The sequence below is a fragment of the Etheostoma cragini genome, chromosome 18 (genome assembly GCF_013103735.1).
Source record: "Etheostoma cragini isolate CJK2018 chromosome 18, CSU_Ecrag_1.0, whole genome shotgun sequence".
NCBI lineage: Eukaryota > Metazoa > Chordata > Actinopteri > Perciformes > Percidae > Etheostoma > Etheostoma cragini.
In genome coordinates this window covers 6,877,839-6,901,077 of record NC_048424.1, presented here as the reverse complement: position 1 = coordinate 6,901,077, position 23,239 = coordinate 6,877,839, and the positions used below count along the sequence as shown (strand labels likewise).

At 41.0% G+C, this 23,239-nt stretch overlaps 1 protein-coding gene across 18 annotated transcripts in view; it reads right to left on the bottom strand.

Annotated features, from left to right (window-relative positions):
• gphnb (gephyrin b) overlaps window positions 1-23,239 on the bottom strand; it is an 83,610-nt gene that overhangs the window by 10,926 nt on the left and 49,445 nt on the right. For 7 of the 18 annotated variants that reach the window (XM_034900889.1, XM_034900890.1, XM_034900898.1 and 4 more), the window contains 5 exons: window positions 12,477-12,518; window positions 10,586-10,660; window positions 5,979-6,035; window positions 3,244-3,286; window positions 1,464-1,601 (listed from right to left, as the gene is read on the bottom strand). In XM_034900889.1, coding sequence (XP_034756780.1) covers window positions 1,464-1,601; window positions 3,244-3,286; window positions 5,979-6,035; window positions 10,586-10,660; window positions 12,477-12,518 — 355 coding nt within the window. The remainder of the gene's footprint in view (window positions 1-1,463; window positions 1,602-3,243; window positions 3,287-5,978; window positions 6,036-10,585; window positions 10,661-12,476; window positions 12,519-23,239) is intronic. The other 11 variants (XM_034900900.1, XM_034900904.1, XM_034900908.1 and 8 more) reach the window with 7 other exon arrangements.

Below are 23,239 nucleotides of genomic sequence, written 5' to 3'. Positions count from 1 at the left end.
ACACACACACACACACACACACACACACACACACACACACACACACACCTCTAAATCAAGCAGGGGAGCTGCTCCAGCTGTTGTCTCTCTAAATATTTCATCTCCCATATCTCATCTTCCTCTCCCCCATACCCACTGTCCTCCCAGCTGTGCTGTGAATCCCAACCCTCTCCAAGAACATTAAACATCACTTTACACTTGGGAAAAGAAAAAGTGTTCCCTGTACCATCATTGAACGAGATGTTATGTGCCCCGCAGGATGTTTTTGCCCCCAATCTTTGCTACACCTCCTTAGAGCGATGAATCAAAGACTGTGTTTTCCCCTCTGGCCCTCAGCCTGGCTCTGTATCACCCTCCGCTGGCGATGAGGCCACTCTGTCAAAAGGCTGACGAGATCAACGTGTGCTACACCAACGTCTCTGGGCACGTTTGTATCTGTGTGTGTTTAGACATTCACATTCATAAATACAGCTCAAATATGCATTTAAACATTCAATAAATCTAATTATAATGAGAATAATTCATATATAAGTAACTGTATATATTGTTTCTATTCTAATTTCATTTTTAATTTATGTTCTGTGTGTGTAGGGACTTCAACATATATTTCATTGTGCAACACTGTGTTGTAAAACATGTAACCTTGTGAATTATAAAAAGAAACGTTAAAGAATGTTTGTGAATCAGAATTCTTTTCTATTTCACTTTTTAAACCTGATGACAGTGAACTACGAAACATTAATCTGTGTCCAGAGAGGGACACTGCAGTCAGGTAATAATTCTCAGTGTTTGTAACTCAGTGTGACCCCTTTTCAACCATAAGATTGGCAGTTTGACAGGTTCCTCATGTTTGCATGTTGAAGTGTCCTTGAGCAAGATGCTGCACCTCATGTGGCTGCCCATCGCTACTAAAGCTTAGGATGGGTTAAATGCACAGATTGAATTTCACTACCTTGAACTGTATGATTGTATGTGATGAACAAATAGTTTCTTTTCTGCTATATAGCAGCCTAAAGTGACTCCCACTCTGTTTAACAAATGTCTCTCAACATATAGAAAGCCATGAAAAAAGTCAAGTGTTGGATTGAAAATAACTTTTTTTTTTTATCTTAGGCAGCAGTAAATGTAAATGACACATGGATCATTAGGATTGGTTTGTTTGTCGTGTTTGTAGCCAAGTACATTTGTGTGTGCGAGTGACACCGTGACATGCAGACAGATGGCTGATTCAGCAAGGTGTCCAGTTGTGGACAGAGAGTGTGTAAATGCTGTAATGTAATCGTGTTGCTCTGTTGGTCTGAATAGTGTGACACCTTCACATCCCAGCATGCTGAGTGGCTGAAGTCAGCAGGCATAATGGGAAGGAGAGCTGGAGATGTCAAGGGGTTAGATTAACACATTTTGGATATTTAAGTGGGTGTGAATCGGATTTGCTCGAGCTGCAGGCTGTCTGTCCTCCTCACCTCTGTAGTTAATGATCTCAGTGCCCAAGACGGCGGTCATCTCCAGCACAGTGATGAAGGCCTTGTCCATGGAGGTGAGGGGGAAAGGGGACATGCGGTGCCTCCGGGCCACCTTGGTGATGTCCACTGCACTGTGACCTGGGAAGACATGTGACATTACATACACTGTCATGAAATGGTTGTCGCAAAATCAAATCTCATCACAAAACAGGCACAGTACTGAGGCTGCTCTGTCCAAAACAATTTACATTCATACATTCATTATCCAGAATTCTCAACATAATTAACACTTAGTACAGTGTAGAGCTCACATATAATGGGCAGATAACAATATTTAATATTTTATGATATAATACAATACATTGACTAATATATTTTTTTTAAGCACAACATTTTTTATATTGATCACCTAAAATTGCTTTGACCAAGATTGCTTTTAAACTACTACTAAAATACATTTGCCTTTCTGTGCTGCAATTAAAAAAATATATTCAGTAGTTTTACTTAATCAGAATAATGTATGTAACATCATCATTTTCTATCATCACTGGCAGGTGTAGTTTCCCATTTCTGTTATTTGCATCAAAGGGATTGCAGTTTGGGATTTTAAGGAAAAACTAATGTGCATGCCATGGACACCGGAGTGCTTATATTTACACATTCGGATGCTGACATGAAATGGCGTGAAGTAAATAATGTGTATTTGGTGGAGAACAGGGAGTGACTTCAGACATACGTATCTCAAAGCTTTGAAATTAAAGCCTAGCCTAGCCTGAATCAGAAAAAAAACTTGAGACCACTTACCCTTTTAAGCATTTTAATTCTTGATTTAGACTGTTTAAAAGTTGAGAGAAACACAGAGAGGAGGGAGAGAGGAGCAAACTCTGCTGGGACTCAGTCCCGAGACAGCGGAGGCATCTACGTGGCTCCAAAGGCAAGGAACTGAAACACTCAACTATCTCTGAAGACCAAAGCTGTATTTTAAGGATTTCGTTTTTGTGGCACAAGAGCCACAGAAAAACCCTAAAATAAATCTGTAGAGAAATTTAAACTGATCTAAGCGCAGTAGGTTTGCAGCAGTAAAGGTGAAATTCCAAAAAACTCAGGACAAGATAATGAATACATGGAAAACATATGTAATCTAATGTGTTTCCATATCACTGTCACCAAAATAACTGGATTAATTTATTTTTGAGTGCATGTCCATATCTATGTGCAATAACACTATTTAAAACCATGAGGAGGGATGGCAAGAAATACCCCTGTTTGTTTGCAGAAGCTGTGGAACCCAGCTGGATGATAGAAGTGCTCGATAGCAGCCATGTTGGTCCAATAATACCTCTCTAATAATTCCAAAGGTAGAAGGTACAAAGGAAGGTGTAACTAATATGTAATCTGCTCTCTCTCTCTCTCCTTCTCTCTTTATTTCTCTCTGCCTCACAGCGAAGAATAGGCCCCGCTGTGCTTTGATGTCCCTTGACCCAATTTCTCTCCTTTAAACGTACACTTTTGCATCCACAGCATATTCTAATGCTTAACATGAGGCTTAACAACCTCAAGCGAAATATCGCACAAACGCAGGCAGGCAGGCAGGCAGGCAGGCAGGCACGCACACACACACACACAGCAGCTACACATGGTCAAACACGCAAACAAGCGCTCTCACTGTCACATCATATGCTCATTTAAAATCTATTTATGCGTGTTTAAGAGCCCACTTTGTGACATACAGTCATGACACACGGGAAAGATCTTTTGAATTGGAAACTGAGTTACTCACTTGATCTTAGGATATTTTCTTTGCTGCTGCATCGTGACTGCACCTAAAGATGGGGAGGGTGGTTGGGAGAAAGACGAAGGGCAAAAGGAAAGAGAGAGAGAGTGCAGAGGTAGTGGTCATTTGAGATAAACTGGGCTGCTCTTCTGACATGCTTGAGATGAGAAGCTATTTAAACAACATTCAGAAGAATCGGCAAAGGCCATGTCACACTACACTATGCACTTTGCCCTGCTGTTGGGAGATGGCTGCATCTCCTGCATTGCTATTATCATCACTTCCTGTGCACTACATCATCACATCACAGGTCATTATCACACTTAAAAATACACTGACATGTCACATAAGATTGAAGCACTAAAAGGGAATATATGGACAAAGGTAAAAACATACAGAGTGACAATATTATTTCACAAGGTCATAACAGATGTATTAACTGTGCTACGGTGTAACATCAAATGCAGTGGAAATGTAGTGTTGAGTATAGATAGAGGCTGTTCAGATGTGGTGCAGGACGGTAAGGTTTCTCTGGAGATCGCTGATGCGGCGTGATAGCTACACTAGCACTTTACCTGTAATATATGGCAAGGTGGGGAGGAGAGCAGAGTGGGAGAAAACTGGGCTGAGCTTCCCAAAAGCATATTGAGACTTACTGTTTACTGTTGTTAATGGTGAGTGAAAGGAGAATAAATAAACTGAAAGGGGTGCCGGTATTGTTTGTAACTGATAGATGTTTCCAAATTAATTGCAACAGTACAACAAAAGGAAACCACGTTGGAGACAATTAGTAGCCTCTATCTTTCTAATTTGAGCAGTTCTTGAAATAAAGACCACATTTCCATAACCCTGTTTCTTCCAGTCAAAAAAAGCATGTTGGAACTCGCCATTTCTCGAGTTTTTAAACATGTTGGAGGTGGTTAAGCCATGGACCAATATCTGCCATGAATAATATTTCCCAATTTCATATAACACACTAATAGTGTGAAGTGAAATACTATACTTGTTGCCATACAGTTGTATACTGTTTTTTTTACAATTACAAGAAATCAATGTAGTTTATCATTCTGTACAAACAGGAACTGATGCAGCAAGTGCACCAACTGACATCAATCAAACTTGGAACACAGCTTATCATCATCTTGTTTAATATGGTGAGAAAGATTTCCTGGCAACAAGTTTCTTGATGGAATCTAATCAGCTTGCACATAATTTACAGGGGAATGCAATTAGCGGCAAATGAAAGCAACAAGAACAAAAAGAGTCTATACGACAGGTGGCAACTGCCAAGTAGAAGTGGAACGTAAACATACCAGTGGTCTCTTTTTCATTTCACCTCTGCTGTCAAAAGCAGCCAACCTCCTAGTGATCATGCTGTTTGTTAATGATATTTTTAGAAAAACGAACATAGCACTGATGCATTGTTGCTACAGATGCAACACTGCACTAAAACAATATACAACTTCTTCTAAAGAAGATGCTGTGTCACAGTCTGACCGTGATTTTGTGAAGCTCAGCTTTAGGGAAGGACTTAATAAGGGAAGGAGAATCAAAAGATGTAAGTTATTAGGCTGCAAGATTGGCACAGAAAAGTATTCCTGTATAAAACTAAACCAATATACAGAAATAATACACAAATCTAGGCAAAATCTGTTCTGATGCCAACATTTTACAGTCTTGGCAAAATCATGACAGATATTTAAACTTAAGTGTCTTTTGGACAGTTGTAAGTTGGGCTTGATTGTGGGGAATTTTTAGCTCTCCATTTGTCTAGCTGGCCTGTCCATGTACCTTTTTTCACATGTGTTGACTGACAACTAATTGTCAGTCATGTTCCGTCTGCACTTACATGTCTTTCACTATGTGTGGCTTCTGGCAGTCGTCCTTTACTTTTTTGCAACTGCGGCATCTCAATAACAGACATAAGTTGGATGTGGGCACCCATGGAGAAGGTCTCTCTACCCCACCGCCCAGCCACCCACCTCTTTCTCCCTCCTCCCCTCCATCATTAGTAAGCTAATACTGTGACACCACTGAGCACCAAACAGCCGAGGTGAGAGGATGGGAGATGGGAGGTGGGGCAAGGTGAATGGGATGGTGGAGGAGGTAGGGATGGAGGGGGACAGAAAGATAGAAAAAAACAGGTAGGTAGACAGAAAGAGACAAGGGTGGAAGGATGAGGATCAGCATTATGTGGTCCCACAGCCCGGAAAGAAAAGAAACAAACAAAAACAGGAAGCACGGACTAGACAGACTTCACTAAACTACAGAGCCGAGACACAGCAGAAAGAAGGGAAAACAGGAGGAAAAGAACAAAAACAATAAAGACCACTTGAACGGCCTGATGGCATCTACTTAACAGACATCCAGCACACCAGACATAGCTACTGAAAGCAGAGCATGTTAACCGGAAAGACAGAAACAGAGACAGACAGACAGATGGAGGGAGAAAAAGAGAAACAGACTAAGAAAAGTGTGTGTGAGAGACAGAGTGAATAAGACTCCAGACAGACAGAGAAATAGTGAGACAGTGAACGACAGACAGATTGAGGACGAGAAAGAGACTATCGGCAACAGACAGATAGAGAGACAAACAGAGAAAGAGAGTGAGCGAGAGCTAGAAAGATAGCAAGGCAAGCAAGGAGGGAGGGGGGGGGGCACAGAGCAGGGCATTTGTTTTGCGCGCTCCTCGGAGGAGGGTGAGGGATAGGAAAGGAAGGGAGGGGGGGCGGGATAGTTACTCGAGAGCTGAAGGTCCTCCTGCGATCATCTTTAAGCCCCTCCAACCTACACTGGAGCTAGTGGAGATAAAGCATCGAATCACAGGCATCAGTGCATATGTACCGGCAACCACAACACTACAGACAGACAGACAGACAAAACAGACAGACGGACGTAGGGACAAACAGACAAACAGGCATCCACTACGACAAGCAACCCTAGCAGGAGAAGGGAGCAGCAAGGAGAGAACTGAGATAGAAAGAAAGAGAAAAAGATAGAAGGAAAGAAAGGGCAGTGGGCTTTTAGGTGGCATATTGCCCCCTGCGGCAGCCATACTGGAGGCCCTATGAGCTAAAAAGATAAACAGTGTTTTGAATTTTTTTTCCAAATATAGTTCTGTGTTCAGCGGTAAAGTTTGGTTCTATTTTGTGTCTTAGAAGTTATAACAGAAGTTAAATAACGATCTGGTCACTGGTAAATGATAAGTCTGGTGATATTTTTTCTTATAACCAACAAATCCCATGAATGGACTGACACAATGAGTTGATACTAACAAGTCTTGCCTCCGCAAAGACACGTATAGATTATTCCTCTGTGCATTGAGCTCCATTGTGGCCCCAAAACTATTATAAACACATCAGTGAGCCACACTGGTGCATGGGCTGACATGTTCCTTAATTACCATGAACACACACAAACACACAGACACACACACTGTTTATTCTATGCCAATCCCATTTACACAATCCTGCTGCTCCACAGTGGAAAATATAGTTTATGGTAAGAAATTACTATTTAGGGGAAAATGTTCATAAATGTACTTTCATCTTTTTGAAATAATAGAGTGAGTGCCACCAGAAAGTGGCAGAATTCAGAGGTATTAAAAGGCAACTTTTGTTATCAATAAGACCAAAACATGAAATAATGCCTTATATTTTTTACTCCCAATATGATATCATTGCAATAAAGTTGTTTAGATGAAAATATGCCTTTTATTTTTGTCCTTTAACAAGATGGCAGAAGTAAAACTAACTGCAACCGTTATTATTTTGCCTGCAAATACTAATTCTAAATGTAAGTTGGTACATGTCACAGTCCAGATCAATTAAATCTTTTTGATTAGAGCACTAGCAACCACATTTGCTAAAAGCATTGCAGCATCTAGAGTAACTCTGCTTTAATAAGAATTGTGAGCTGGCTGACAATACCAAAAGGTAGATGTTTATTGAGGTTAACTGAGCTACTCAAACTACAACTACTTTGAGATGTAGTTTGAGACTTTGAGTAGAGACAAGATACAGAAGGAAGGAGACCTGAGGAAGACGTGACTATGAATCTAACTTTTCAAATGCCTCAGAGCTTCACTAAACCTAAATGAACACGTGTGTGGAAGGTAAGTATATATGTATGAGAATGATAGGGATTTTGAAATCTGCTACCTTTTCTTATAGCTCACTTGTTAATTCTGATTTGTTGTTGTAGCCTATTTACCAGTGGACCTCCATGATGGCGCTAGATGTGGTTGCTAGGAGATTTGTGCCACAACTGCACAGCCCTCATATAAAGAGAGGGAGAAGTATAATGAAAAATAAAGAGACAGAAAAAGGACAAAGGTGGGGATTAAGGGAGCTAAATACAGCTACAGCAAGACATAGATCAAACTTGCAGACATTGAAAAGCACATATGACAACTAACAATCGACAGCTAGGACATTTTTGTACAAGGTGTGCCTTGCTAAAAAAAGAACTGCAAAAGACATCTAAAATTATAATAAAGACACTAATAATGCACAACAATTACATCAGAAAGTACTACCTAGCTAGTCTCTTCAAACACACAGACAAACCACAAGAATCACAAGTTTTCTACTACCAGTTTTACACATGCCTCTATTGTAGTATTATTCTGTCCTGCAGCTAAGGTTAATGCAGTAAGTGTACAGTCACCGTTAACCAAGAAACAGCTAAAAATCCTTAATGTAGTGTGGAGTGATGACACTAAGACTGACACGTGTGGAAAACCTCAGTATGACAAAAAAAAATAGCTAGTAAAAAAGATCATACCATCAGAGAGCCATGGGCAGACAGTTTGCATATGGAGATGAACACAGTGGAAAAGCTACAGGAAGGTCTGTGATAGGAAGTGAGGAGTGTGTAGAGAATGAGTGCAGAAGCAGAATGGGGCGTTTTGGGTTGTATAGGGGGAAGTGAGGTTGGAGGAGACATAAAAGCAGACTTTCAAACACTCTCACACTCATTTCTAATCTAACCTTCACCGCAATACCCCCGTTATTGGTGAGAGACTGAACATGTTCAAGAATGGAATGAGCTCAAATGAGGAATGCAAAACAATTGCACACACACACACGCACACACAGACACACACACACACAAAGAGAGCAGTTTCCCTCAGTAAGCAAAAATATATGAAATAAAATTGAAACAAAGTCAGTGAAAGTTGAAAGTGTGTGTATTTGGCCTTTGCAACTTCAGTCGTTTTAATGGCACATCCTAGTATGCCGATAATGCATACAAACACACAAAAATAAAAAAAAATAAACGGTGGCCCCCATGCCAGAAACACTAATAACTCAACTTGCCAACCTCGCTGTCGCCACGGAAACAGTCTGACGACGGGTTGTCATGGAGATCTGCCAGCAAGATCATTGGGCTGGGGAGCGGGTGGCGGCAGCAGCGATGGTGTCTACAGACACAGAATAGTGAGTGCGGCCAGGTCAGCGAGACTCGTGGCTCTGAGGGCTGCGAGCCCACCGGGGGAAAATCGATGGGGCTAATAACCAGCTGGCTGAGGAGATGCTCCAGGAAATGATGGGATGCAACCGCTGCGGTGCTGAGCTCAGCACTAAACAAAGGAGCTGTCACACAAATTATGCAAAAAGGGGAAGATTTATCCGTCCGCCGTAAGGAGGAGAGGGCTGTGACAGGGCAAGGGAGGCTCGTTTGAACCGGCTTCAACTGCTTCGCCCCACGGGACGTGGCAAGAAAGGGAGAGGGATGGAGCAGAGGACAAAGCGCTGGAGTGATAGCATCAGAGTGGTGGAGGGTAGGACAAAATGCTACTGTGGCAATCCAGAGCCAAACCCTTCTCCCTGGGGAGTGGAGGCAAGAGCCGGAGGGGGGGGATTCAACAGCAGGAAAGAAAGTGACACAGTGGCGAGGAAATGTGTTTCAGCAAAAGCCTCTGCTCTCTCTACTGACTGCCGAGCAATCTTGGCTTCTGTAGGGCTTCTGTAATTACTGTCCCATGGATCATCTGTTAATCCGAACACACACACACACACGCACACACGCACACACCCTTCACTTCAAATTCAGACCAGGCACATGCACAGAGATACTTACACACTTTTCTGCAAAAACATATCACTACAGTATTATCATCCACTGGTAAACAAATCACATCAAATGATCAGATGGGTGATGAATGAAAGAGAATGAGTGCTGGTGGAGATCCTGAGAGAGAGGCAATGGGGAGGGATGTTGCTGACCACTAAAGGTGGCGATACACAGGGCATCTTCTAGAGCAACTCTGAGTGGCAACACTGTCCAACTCAATTGCTGCTTTATTTCTTTTGACTTTAAATTATGTTTTTTTTATTTTTTATTGCCATGTGTAACACCACACTAATTAGAAAACTTATCTCTGGATGAACCACGCCCTACACACCTCCCCCTGTAGAAATCTGTTATATGAGGAAGTGTGAAATGTGTGTTTGTGTCTGCAAAATCAAGACTAAGACCTCATTTACACATTGTATTAACATGCAATCTGGATAATGATATCACCTTGGCATTTGCATTTAGACCTGCTATCAAGAAACAGTCTTATTTAAAATTTTGCTCACATTGTGATCCAATCTCAATATGTTAATTAGGCAGGACCTGCTGGAAGGGATTCTGCTGTTTGGGGTATACTGTAGGTGACCTTTAAACTTGTTGTGTGCACTTTATTTTCATAGAGCTTCTAAAAGGCTTGGTTTCAAATCTTACTTTCCTGTGACATGACTAAATAAGCAAACAACCCCACAGTGGACATCATGCTTTAATTAAATATTGCTAAATCTTTGTAGGTGCATGGGAGTACACATGACCACCTTAAATCAGTAAGATGAGCAGTGAAAATACACCACAGACAGAAATTTCTAATTTGAAATACTTAAAACTGCTCATTTGCTAACAAAAGGATTGTGTGTTTATATATGAATGTAAAATATCCAGACACAGATCACATGTTATTACCACGTGTAAACGGGGTCTACTCTATCAATATCACCCTGCTTTGATCTTTTGCACTGTGACATCTTCACCTTTTTGGCAATTTTAAGCTTTTTTCTCTCCTGTATCTCCTACTACAGCTTAACACAAGCCACCATATACTGTGCATATCATATTTGTTGTTTTTGGAGTATCAGCAAAGATGATAAACTAGAGTAAGTGCTAGATGTAATAGCAAGGGGTTGCCCAGTACGATATTGTCTCAAAGGTCAAGTGTGCCTCTCTCTGCCTGTGTGTACGTGTGTGTCACTAGTGCGGTGAGGTGCTGTGTGGGATGCCAGTGGCCTGCATGCCGGTAGATAAGAGGCTGGTAGTAAGTTAGTGGGTTTACCTGGTCCAAGGTAGAGTACCTTGACTTGAGCGTGATGACCTCATCCAGGTGAGCCCTGAATTCCCTCCGTGAGGCCTGGGGGAAGCCACAGGATAGTCACTCACCTTCATGCCACACACACTCTCCCGCTGATGCAGTCAACAGGCATGCACGCCCACATTGATCACACAACATATCCGTTAGTGATGCTTTTAAAACACAGTTGATCACTTTGCTCATTTTACACACTAACGCACCAAAAGCGCACACAAACACATCTCAGAACTAAGCCAGTTCTAACCTGACTCACATTCTGCAATCGAATCAAAGGAAATCCTAAATGAAAAGTGGTAGCAAACAACTAGAAAACACTAACCACCAACAACACAATAAAACCAAAGATGGATGAAGAACAGAACCAGTTTAGTGGACTTGAACGTTTCAGCAGAGTGCTCCTGCTCTGGACACATTTCTCTGTGTGTTCAAGTGGAGGTTAAGAAGTGAACCTAAGTGAGTGCTTGACCCCTGGCAGTACCCAATGTCTCTGTCTGGCAACAGCTGGCAGGAGGATACAGAGTACAAGTAATGGCACTACAGTAATCCAGTTACAGTGATTGAACTTCCAATTGCACTACCACGAGCACTATAATTGAAATACTTATAGACAATATTTGGACTTTTTGCCATATCTTTGCCATTATTATTTAGATGTAGAATAAGGCAAAACATATGTGATGGCACTTAAAATACAACCTGACTAATATTGGATTTTTAGGCCAATCTGATTCAACATTTAAGAGTAGAATAAATAAATAATTAGTTAGTGATACACATAAGCTGATATTTGTTTTCTGGCATTAAGAATTCACATTCTGACTTTTTCATGTAGATGCACTCCCCTACAAAATCACTGCAGTGGTACAGAATGATTTATTATTTCCAAATAGAGCTATTTATGTCATCTTTTATAAATTACTTTTTCTTTTTTCATATCGCAATATACTGTATATTGCAGGGGAAAAACATATCGCAATGTCAGATTTTTTCAATATCGTGCAGGCCTAATGCCAATGTCAACAAATTCAACAAAACAAAACTATAAAACACAAAACTAGCAGTTCTGTAATCGTATTTATAAACACAGGACAGAAACCGCATGACAATTACTTTGGGGAAAAGAGATGATTTCTTGCACGTTGTGCACAGATTTCATTACTGCATAATTACAGATAATCAATAGATTCCGATATCACATTGGACAGGTGTCAGCACTCTTCCACGCCGTTGCACTGAGGCCCCGTCTTAATCACTACAGATCAGAGTCATTGGGGCCTGACCAGAGTAACAAGCACAGGAGAGCTGCAAAGGCTAATAGTGTGTGTGTGTGTGCGTGTGTGTGTGTGTGTGTGTGTGAGAGAGAGAGTGAGAGGCCCTGTTCAAGGATATGAGGTGTGTGTACACACATTGTTTGTGCAAGCAATATCACTGTCATTCAAATGCATAATTCAAGCATCTTTTAACTTCAATTCTGAGGTTGAAATGCAGTCGAGGAAGATGCCAAGTGATGATGGTTTGTTTATTTTGGAGAGTGTGTGAGTGTGGAGGGTTAGATAAAGTATGCGTTTCAGAGTGAGGGCAATGGGGCATTTTACTATAAGAAAAACATAACAAGACCACATCCAGACAAAACCAGAGAGGAGGAACGGACAACGTGTGTTGAAAACCACAGAGAGACAGCAGGTGGGCAGCAGGCAGGATAGCACACAAACACACACAAGGGAAAGGATAGGAAGTTTAAGGGGTGAAGCAATCATTTCAGATGGGAAGTAAGAAGTGCGGTTGAAGAAGTAGGGAGTATAAATAGATGCTGATGACGGCCGTCAACAATGGATTAGAACACATGCAGGAGTACCTCAGCAATGCTTAGGGTGGATGAACAGGAGGGGAGCCGGGCCTGGTGCCGCGCGAGAGAGAGGAGGGGAGAAGAGAAAAGGGTTAACAGAGCCAAAGCTGGGTTGAGCAGGGCGACAGAGTTACACAGAGACTAACGAGGGAATCTGTCTTTCAGGAGGATATCTACATGACATGTCTCTGTGTGACTGTCTCAGATGGGCCAAGGCAGCCAAGGGCATGACAGACAGGACAGCATGGGGACAGGGTGGGGACCGGACCGGACAGGACAGCAGGTAGGAGATGCATGGGGATTCACTCCCCATCAGAACAATGGGAGAACAGGTTTCACAGGAAACATCACACAATTTGAACACTGCGTCAATTCTTCAGCTTGTCAAATGCAGCCTAAAAATGCAGTGTGTCTGTTTATATTCACGAGACCTTGATAGTGAAATAGATTCCACATGCCCTCTGTTTATACCGGAACATCAAAGCATTTGAGGCTCTATGAAGACAGGTATAGAAAATCTTTCTAATGGGAGGATCATCTTCCTTCTGAGTCCTTTTACAGAGAGCTCAATTGACTGTTAGCAACTCCACTATACTATCCCATTCTTGTGAATGTTCTCTTTCTAATCCAGGATGTAAGCGCTCTCTCGCTAATAAAATTTGTGCTTCAAGTCCTGATTAATGTATCAATTTATTACACATTTTCATTTCTGTTTTTTTCAGAAGTGGCATAACATGAAATGCTTTCAAATTACACCACTGAAATCAAATGCAACACCACAGAATGCCCGCAGTTTTCCATCGGTATTTACCACTTTGACATACAATGAATGAAATTCACACTTTCCAATGGTTTTGAAGTTCGCTCAAATACAGATTAAAAACTGATTAAGGATGCAAGCCTCACTACAACACGGTACTGTGTGTAAGCCCAGCAATCAATGCAGGTGTCAATTATTGATCCAAAAGGTCTCCTTCTGAATTTAAAATGTCTTCTTCACAATCATGAGGACATCTACCAGCTTTACAACATGTAAAGCAGAAATCACACGGGAAATGCAATGTGTTATATTTCTCATGGTTTCATGTTACTATATACAACAATGATAACCCAGAATGCTAACCGTTTATTATCCCAACAGAATGTCTTTACAGCAGCATAGGTAAAACCAACCCTAGTAGCCAAAGTTACCCACAATCTGTCAGGTGTAACTCACTACCAATCTTACGTATAGTAGCCCAAAATACACAGCACACTGTAATCTATTTCTAGCAGTACTACCTATAACTGCTTTACAGGGGTCAGCCATGTTTGGAGCATTCTCATGTATGCTATGCTAAGGCATTTTTGATAACAATGCCATCACCAAAAGGCACATTAAGACTATTATTATCTACACTAATGAGGTTGGAAAGAGGTTATGTTTCTGCCTCTTTATCAGGAAGTTGCCCACATATTCAATTCTGATGCGCAAATAACATTTACATTAGATATTGGAGGTGATCTGGATTTTTACTTAATAACTGTAGCCATTTTGCTGTTCATTAACTGAAGGGAGAGTAATTCACTATGTCCAAGACAACGTCTGTACAGCGTTTCATCCATGTGGTATTTCCAAGAGCCGTCCAGCTCAGAAATGGCAACTCACTGGTAAATCCTTTTAAAAGATATCACATCTATTCTCATAAATATAATGGCTTGCATGAAAGCCAAGATCACTACAAATTATTACTTAAGTCATTAGATTATTCCCAGTCTTTCCTCGTGAAACAATAACATTGGAGATTATAAAATAAATTGCCTTTTTAAAGTGGGGCTGTCAAGGGATGAGCATCCCATTCCCAATCATTATAATGTTAAAGATTCCCAGTAGGCGCCCTTATCAAACTCCCTGCTCAGATAAAGGGCAGTGGCAGGACATTATGGGAGGTCACAAATTGAAACTCAGGAGTGTACCACACAAGAATCTCCTAAACACAGCAGCAGCAAGGTAGCACACTGTTAAGTTAATTAATTAACTAAGTATTTCATTTTCCCCCTTGTGGGATTACTAAAGTATACAAAAAATAAATAAATAAACATAATAAAAATAAAAAAGAGAAAGCTCAACTTACCCACATAGAATAAAACTGTCCTCTCCAGTCTCCTCCGACAAGATATTTTGTTACATTGTTACATTACTTTACATGGTTTCTGGAAACTGACATCCTACAAATTCTACATTTAAGTATTCTGCATATAGTTGCATGCAAGTAGATCCATTCAGTTAGATGCATCTAATTTTTGTGTAACTTTAATTCTGACTAAAGGATTTATGTAAAGTGTATTTTCTTCTATTTTTTACTTTAATTTGGTCTAGAAAACTTTGCTTTGGGCTGCTTGCATCACATATATGTTGTTTTGCTTGAGTTTGCATTTTCTAAATCTCCACAATGGCGTTTTGGATTGCAAAGTCAACATGACTCAGAGTAAGATTGACCAAAATTAGGAACAATAAAACCAACAATTATGAAAAATATACCAGAATTTTCCTTAAACTGGCACAGGAACAACATTGTATTCTGTTTTCCAACAGTACCCAGTTATTTTACAAGTCTTTTGACATATAACAATGATGTAAAACCCTTCACAGTCATGAATATGTGTTATTACATTACAGATTCCTTGTATCTTAACTGAATTATAGATTTAGTTTGATCAGCAAAAACATCTTTTGAATGATATCACACCCTTACTGTGCAGGATTCTGTCTTTTGCTGTAAAATTAAACATGTGTGCTATCAGAACGTTAAGCAGCAAGTTATTGAAAAGGAAAACAAACTTGCTCCCCAACGTCTCCCCTGTGATTAAATGAAAGAATCCACACCGTAAAAAGCCAAACGACCAGAAACTACAGCTGACCAGAAGCATGTGCTGCATGCTCTATCGTCCAGCCCTGGTCATTCATCACCGGCCTCCTATGGCCGTCTCCATCAATTAGAAATTAATGAGCTGTTATTTGAGTTGCCAGTGTGGCAGAGAGTGAGCGCTAACACAGCTGACTTGACAGCCCAGTCCTATGCTGCCCCCCCACCCCCACCCCCACCTCAAATCCTCAACAGCAGCCCACATGGTGAATAAGCACGCTCAGTACAGCTGTTCAGACAGTCTCATCCATTCCTCTTACTGCCCTTCATTTCCTGTCTATCTTCTCCTCCTCCCCTCTGTCTGTCTGTCTATCTGTCTCTTTCAGTCTCGCTATTTAAAGCTCTCTTGTACACTTTCCATTCTCTCTCCCTCACCCTTGAGGCAAACTCACTGAGTCAGTGGGCATGAGTAATTCAAGATAAATATGATATCACATACAATGCATGCAAACTTCACACATCCACACAAGGCATGTGTGGGGAAGTTTGCATATGACACTGATATATACTGTGCAAGTTGATATCTACAGCATTTATCTTAAAAACTAAAATCTTAAATTGTGCATACACTCTATGCACACATGAACTAGCACCCTGGACTCTGCAGAAGTGTTTTTGACTTAAGGCCTGTAGCAACTTGACCCAAATGGTCCATGGCTGCTACAAGCCAAACAAAGAAAGGGAGGCGACGGAATGTGTGTACATTAAATCAGAGACAAAAGAACTCTTTTATCTGGTCTCTGCAACAATGTATCACACAAATTATAATACATCCCGTGTCCTATACGATCCAGCAGCCACCACAGCCATCCCTCTGCTCCTGGCATTTAATAGGGTAGGATCATTCTTCACTGCTTAAACTGCCTTTTCCATCCAGTGATTGAAAGCTGTTGTCTCTAACTTAGAGGAGAATACACGCTCCAGCTTGACATGCATGTTTTTATTACCCCCCAGGCCATGTAAAGACCAGGGAAGCTCAGTAGATTTTCAAAAAGGGAAAAGAAAGACTGGTACCCTGCAAAAATGTCCGTATGAAGTTGTTCTGTGTTGAGGCTTTAAAGCATTAAGTCTCCAAAGCCTGTGTGCTTGTTTCATGTATTTTCTAAAATAAAAATTTAAAGGGATTGTTGGACATTTTCAAAATAATCTTATTTAATTTTTTTAGCGTCAGATGAGAAGATTGATACCACTGTTCAAGCTTAAATATTCTCATGCAAAGAAAATAAATAAGCGTACACAATTCCCACAATGTCAAACTATTCTTTTAACAAAATTAAATGTTGAGGGAAGTTATGAACAGAAATGTCTTGAAAAGGAAATGTTTAACAGTACAATTATATTTTGTTGGCCTGTCCTGAGAGCATCTATTTCTAGTGTCTGTGGATAACAGCAGGAATCAACAACTCTGTAGTGAAAACGGGAACAAAAGGCATTAACTAGCCCTGCGTGGATCTTTTCTTCACACCCAGTGCAAACCTTTGCGTAACTTAGCATCGATAATGCTGCAAATGTATCGCTGTACCTGACATTTCAATGGTAGAGTCTCCACGGCTACATCAATATCCTGCTGCTTCTCCTTGTCAGCTGTTTAGAGCCGTCATGAATTTTGAAGGTGCTGCTTCATCCATTTTGCCCTCATTTCCATTTGCAGTAGTGCCCCAGCTAAGCTGCTAAGTTGGTGACTGGAGGGTATCTCCAGGGAAAAAGAACAACAACGTAGGCATCGGGATCAAGGGGGTTCTGAGGAATTTTACTGTAAGGTGCTCTGGGTAAAAGGAATGGGGATGGAGCTGCTTCTGTTTCTGACAAGCTTGACTCAGATACTGATGGAGTCCTATGAGATCGCTCATCCTCCTTTCTAACACTGTAGAAACTCCAAGGCCACAATATCAGGCACACTCCTCTTCCTCCCCCTGCAGCCCCTAGCTAGTTTAAGCTAGTCAACAACAGTCCCATCACTTCATTGCTCACCCTTCTACCCCCTAAATTCATTCATGCCCTGATTGCGTTCCTCCTTCAGGCATCATCATACACATGCACAAATATGTAAGCAAGAGCTGAACTTACGTATACAAACACACACTGTACACGCAATGCATCCACCACCATTTCCACTCAACTAATAATACAATATTCTTCACTTATTAAACAGGCGCACAATTTACTTCTGCACACATACATACGCACACACACACACACACACACACACACACACACACACACACACACACACACACACACTCTTAAAAAAACTGTAAACATTCTCTCAAATATGCAGGAGGAAAGACATTACTTACCATCTTCTGCCTGGAGTCGGAACAGAATGAGCTCCCCGGCACATTCACACAAGAACACACACCCTTTTACACACTCACATTCACACTCACTAACTGGGAGAGAGTGAGCAAGGGAAGAGCAAGCGAGTAAGAGGGAAATCAAGAGAAAGAGAGAGCGATAAGATAAGAAGGGAAGGCTGGAGTGAGAAGGACACACAAGAGAGTGAAAGAGCAGCAAAGAAATGCAACAGCCAAAGAGACAATAAGGAGGAGGGTATGTAGCTGTACATATGGTGCTGCGCTAAATCATACATGCATGACTGAGGTTTGTGTGTGCGCATGTCTGTGTGGGTACTGTATGTGTGTGGGAAATGATGGATGTGACTCTTTCTCCTGTCCCTCCAACCCTTACTTTTCTTACTTTCATTGGGCGGGGGGGATCAGGACTAATATGAGGTGAGCTACAGGACTCTCTCTTGGGGATGGACAGACGGCTACATATTGATAAACAAACAAACAGACAGAGGACAAGCTAGCCAAACTGTCCTCTGTTTCCTGTTTGTTCCTTTATTTTCAATTATGTCCATCTTTCCTTTCCCACCTCCCACTCTCTTTCACTCCCTTGTCCTCTCTAACTTATTAGCTCTCTCTTCCTTTCTCTCACATTCACTCCCTCCCACTCTCCTTCTCTCTCTCCCTTTGCCTTTCTTTCCCACTCACTACATCATAAATCCTCCACACCACCAGCGGGCCAGGAGACGAAGAGTCACTTTTATGAGCCTTACTGCACTGGAGGACATATCTAGTAGTGCTGCTGCTGCTTGCTGGACACACACACACACACACACACACAAAAGCATATAACAAGTCCTATCTATCGTTTCCACAGGGGGATAAACCTGCAAGGAATGACGACACAGGCTGTAAAAAAGTGCCTGAGCGTTACACTGCGCCAGGTTACGATGTCCTCATTGAAACAGACCAACAAAACCATCCAGTCACACACTCACTCAATGCAATATACTGTATGCACATATAAACACAGTCCAGTGACATGGAAATAAAGAGAAAATGGCAAAGCACAAGAATTCAGCACAATAATTCAGTACATTTTTCTCTTACTTAGACCCTGCAGCATCCGGATTACTCTTAAAAACCACCATGTGAGCCTTTACCTTAAGGACAAACCACCATAAAGTGTCTTAGTAGGATTCTGGGCCACCGTGAGCCTCCAGAACAGCTTCAACTTCCTCCTACAAGTCCTTGTCTCTGTTGATGGATTAACACAATTCCTCCAAAACATTTTCCTTTTATTTGCTGTTTTGATGGTGGCGGAGAGTACGTGTAAACACATCGCTACAAATCTCCCATAGAGTTTCAACTGGGAAGAGATGACTGCAAGGCCACAATGTTCATATCACTTTCATCTTGATTAACCTTTGTGAATGGGAATGTTTAATACTCTTACTAAAGTATGCAATGGCATAGGCTTGGTTTCACAAATGACATAAAAAAACAAAGAACTGTAAAATATCTGAATTCGGTTTTTGCATCTATCTAGCCTTTAAACATTTTTTTTTCCATTCAAAAAAGTGCAGAGAAAAAAAAAAAAAAGTGCAGAGGAGAAGCCCTGAGTTTGTTCCTGACATCTTCCTCTCAGGCTGCAAGTATCACCAATAAGAGGGAGGGGGGAATTGTCCTCCCAACAGCCTTAAAAGTGAAACAAGGCAAATTAAACTATTACATAATCGCACACATGTACGCGTTCAACTGCCCATCATTAATAATACTTATTATTTCTCCTATACTGTTCTGGGCTGCAGGAACAGAAGCTGCCATACAGGCTGTGGAGCATTGGTCCGTCACACTACAGCTGGCTGATTTGACATTGAAACGATGCTTACACGTACAGCCAGGGCATAAATCATTCATCTCCCTCCATCTGATCACCTCACTCTGTCAATGATTCTTTGTCAAAACTCATTTGCAAGTGATGATTCTGCGATCTGCATACCGATCCAGCTCAAGCCAAACATCATGTACAACATTCACACACCATGACTATCCCGTAAGTTATGACTGCTGATAAAATCCTGCAAGGGACAGAAAACTGTCCACTAGCCAAGCTTGTACTTGTGACTTTGAGCAAATGGTGCCATTGTGCCCATAATCTCTTTTAAGTAGCAGGTGGTTAAGCTTTACAAAATGAAGTCAGCTGAAATGTTTTAAATAATAAATAAGTTGATAATTCAGTCAGCAACGATTTAAATTATGTATTACATGCCAAGTGCCTTATTAAGCACAATGCCAAACATCTGCCATATTTAAACCTCTCAAAACGTGAGGATTTGCTGTTCTTTTCCAAAAGTTTTCCTTTCCTAGTTCAGATAGCGTCAGATGAGTCAATCACAGAAAAGCAAGCTAAAAATACCAAAATAATAGCATTATATAACATACCATACATAACATACCCACTCCACCACATACTGAAAGCAGGTGTAAATGCTTTCTATTTAGATTAATATGTTTTATAGGTCTGGTATGCATGTACAAATAGCTGGATTGGTGCATGTTACATGCTCTTGTTTTGGCTTGTGGTAGTGATCAGAATGCCAATACATTCATGTTGAAGGTCATGGAAGTGGCGTGTGCTGAATTGCACGACTGCACTGTGATTCATTTCCCACATTCCAGTGAAGAAGGAGAAGTTGATTTCCATAAGCCTTGGCCTTGGCTCCAAAGCCATACATCACTTCATTAATCAAAACAAAACAAAATGCTACAGGACCAATGCCGAGTAAGGCAGTGTCCTCTAGGTGCATAGCCGGCACCTGAAAGAGTTTGTGCAATGGCATCATGGGAGATTGAGAACATTGAATACTTTAATCAAAATAAATGCCAATATCAGTCAAGTTGATGGGATGTTTGGAACAGTATAGACAGAGCATAAATACTGGTAGAACCTGCTGATGCTTCAAGGTGAAAGCGCCGATGGAAAATACAGCAGTCAGGCTTAAGAGGCATTATTATTTTAGGCCTTAAATTCACATTAAAAAGGAAGTAAAGCTTAATTGGCTTGGTCTCATATTGACTTATCAACTGGCAGAAGGAAGGTATTCAATGAGTAACTAAATAATGCCAGAATAATTAAATATCTGAATAATCAAACTTAACTTAAGTATTATTGTCATATATTTCTCTATTGGTCATGATAAAATGTATACTCATAACCTCCATTGTAGTTTGGGGAAACATGGCCTGCTCCAAGAACAAAGAGCACAACCCTTGTAGAGCTTTCCAAACTAAATTTTGTTTTACTTTTAATACAGTTTGATTCAACGGATTTTACAGGCTTGAGGATGTAAAAGTATTCAGTGTTTCACAAGAAAAAAGCAATAATAGAAAAACCAGATAAACGGATATAAAATGATTCAGTGTTTCACAAGAAAAGACTGGAAAAAATCCACATAATTTTCTCTTAAGACAGTTAATTATTTTCATTAACTAATTATGATGATTTGTGATGATTAATTATATATAATAATATTATTTGGACCCCTAGGATCCACCATCCACTTAGCTGACCTAACTACCTGTTATTGTGGATCTGCCAAAAGCTACAGTAGCTTCAAGTGGACAACTCAGTCAATGAACAAAAATATTGCTTGGCGAACATTTCCCTGTATCAAGGTTGGACTATTCATTTTATGTGCAACCAACACACACATGTGCAATATTCTTAGCTTATGACATAATCCTATATCTTATAATATAAAATACACCCAAATAAGGCAAGAATATTTTTGTAGTTGTGTGTTAAAAAAATAGGAACAGGAGACACCAAACAGTGACAAAAAGTGACTGTCTCTCTCACAAACACACACACACACACACACACTGTCAACCATCCTCAGAGTCAAAGCCCTATCACCCATATGCTTCATTAATCCAAACTCAGCATTACATAACTGTACTAATTGCTCATAGGAGTGGAAGGGTACAACTACCCTCTCTGTATCTTGTGTATATGTGGGCTTCTAGGTGCGTTTTCCCATGTGTTCTTTCTTGTGTGCATACACAAGTTAGAGACAGAGTGACAGAGAGCAAAACATCTGGTTACATGAATGGTTGTAGAGCTGCTCAGTTTGTAATCCTTTTGTATCGGCTTGCATTTGTGGGCTGTGGGCTGTATGTGTGTGTGTGTGATTACTATGTGTGTCCATATTTACTGTATGTGCTTATTTTTATATGTTGTGTTGCAGTTGTTGCACACTGAAGGACATTAACTGTGAGTCTGTCCTCCTCCTTGGTGTGGAGGCACACTCGCTGGCTTTATGCTTAATGGCAAAACCTATTAGAAACTACAGTGCTCCTTTGGCACATACACAAATCCACATTCACACACAACATTTTCACAAATGCTTATCTTGTGTCATATGCCATCCAGTTGAAAACACATCCAGTGCAGTAACTTGACAAATACTACTGGAACTGAAGTGCTGATATAGGACCTGTGTGTGTATTTATGCTTGTTTCTATCTGGTGTTTCCTAACTCGTGTTTTACTCTGTGACCTGTGATGTCGGCCCTGCTTGTATGGGAACCGTGGCAGCAGCTCTGGCGGTGACAAGATTAAGACCTACTTCATATACCTTCTACTCTTGCTGCCAACAAGACCCAGCTAACAAACTAACACAGCCCACAGTTGCACACAAAATGCATCGGTGAACAGAGCCATTCTGGCTCTGGCTCCGGGGACATGGTGTACATACTGTCGCCAGCCGCTTGCAACGTGGGAATTTCAAAGAACATATGGGAGCTTGTCGCTGGGAAACAGCCTGTGAATGAATCCAAACAAGCTAAGAGCTATCCCTAGAAAAGCCATTAACTGTTATCTGCCATTTACAAAGACACACGCACATCAGACATAAACGCTAACTAATGTGGTTGGCATGTGATCATGACAGGCTAGCGATGCTCAAACTGGGTCAATAATAATGAAAGGCTTCAGTGCAAAGACAGGTGTGAGTGTGTTTTTGTATGTTGGGCCAAGAAAAAGGATGGGACAGGACTACCTCACTGCATCATTGGAGCCAGTAGCTGCACTGGGACAACAGCAGAAGCAACAAAGCTCCCCACTGTCTAATTATTTACAGCTCCACACTCTGTAGCTCAGCTGAGGTTGAAAACACCTTGGCTATGTCTGAGGCTCTCTAACGATGAGCAGTCAAACAAGCAGTGATCACCGCAAGGTAGGGCACAGAGCAGTGTCGAGGGAAAAGTTGCATAGGTTTTGGTCATCAACATGGACCGGGTGGCTGAAAAGCGCTGGGATTTTTTGAAGAGTAAAAAGTGTAGTATTATATATTTCCATTTAGTACAAACTAAAACACCAGCAATTTTCCTCCTGCAGAGGCAAAGACTGCAAAGAAGCTAATGGATAAAGGACCATGTTCGTTATATTTGTCACGTGTTATTTTCAGGTTATTGGTCACTTACTGAAACATCACTGAGAGACAAGGTTATAGGGTTAACTGAAAGAACTTTCAGCGCACTGTTAACGTAGAGAACCCAGGCACACACAAGGTAGC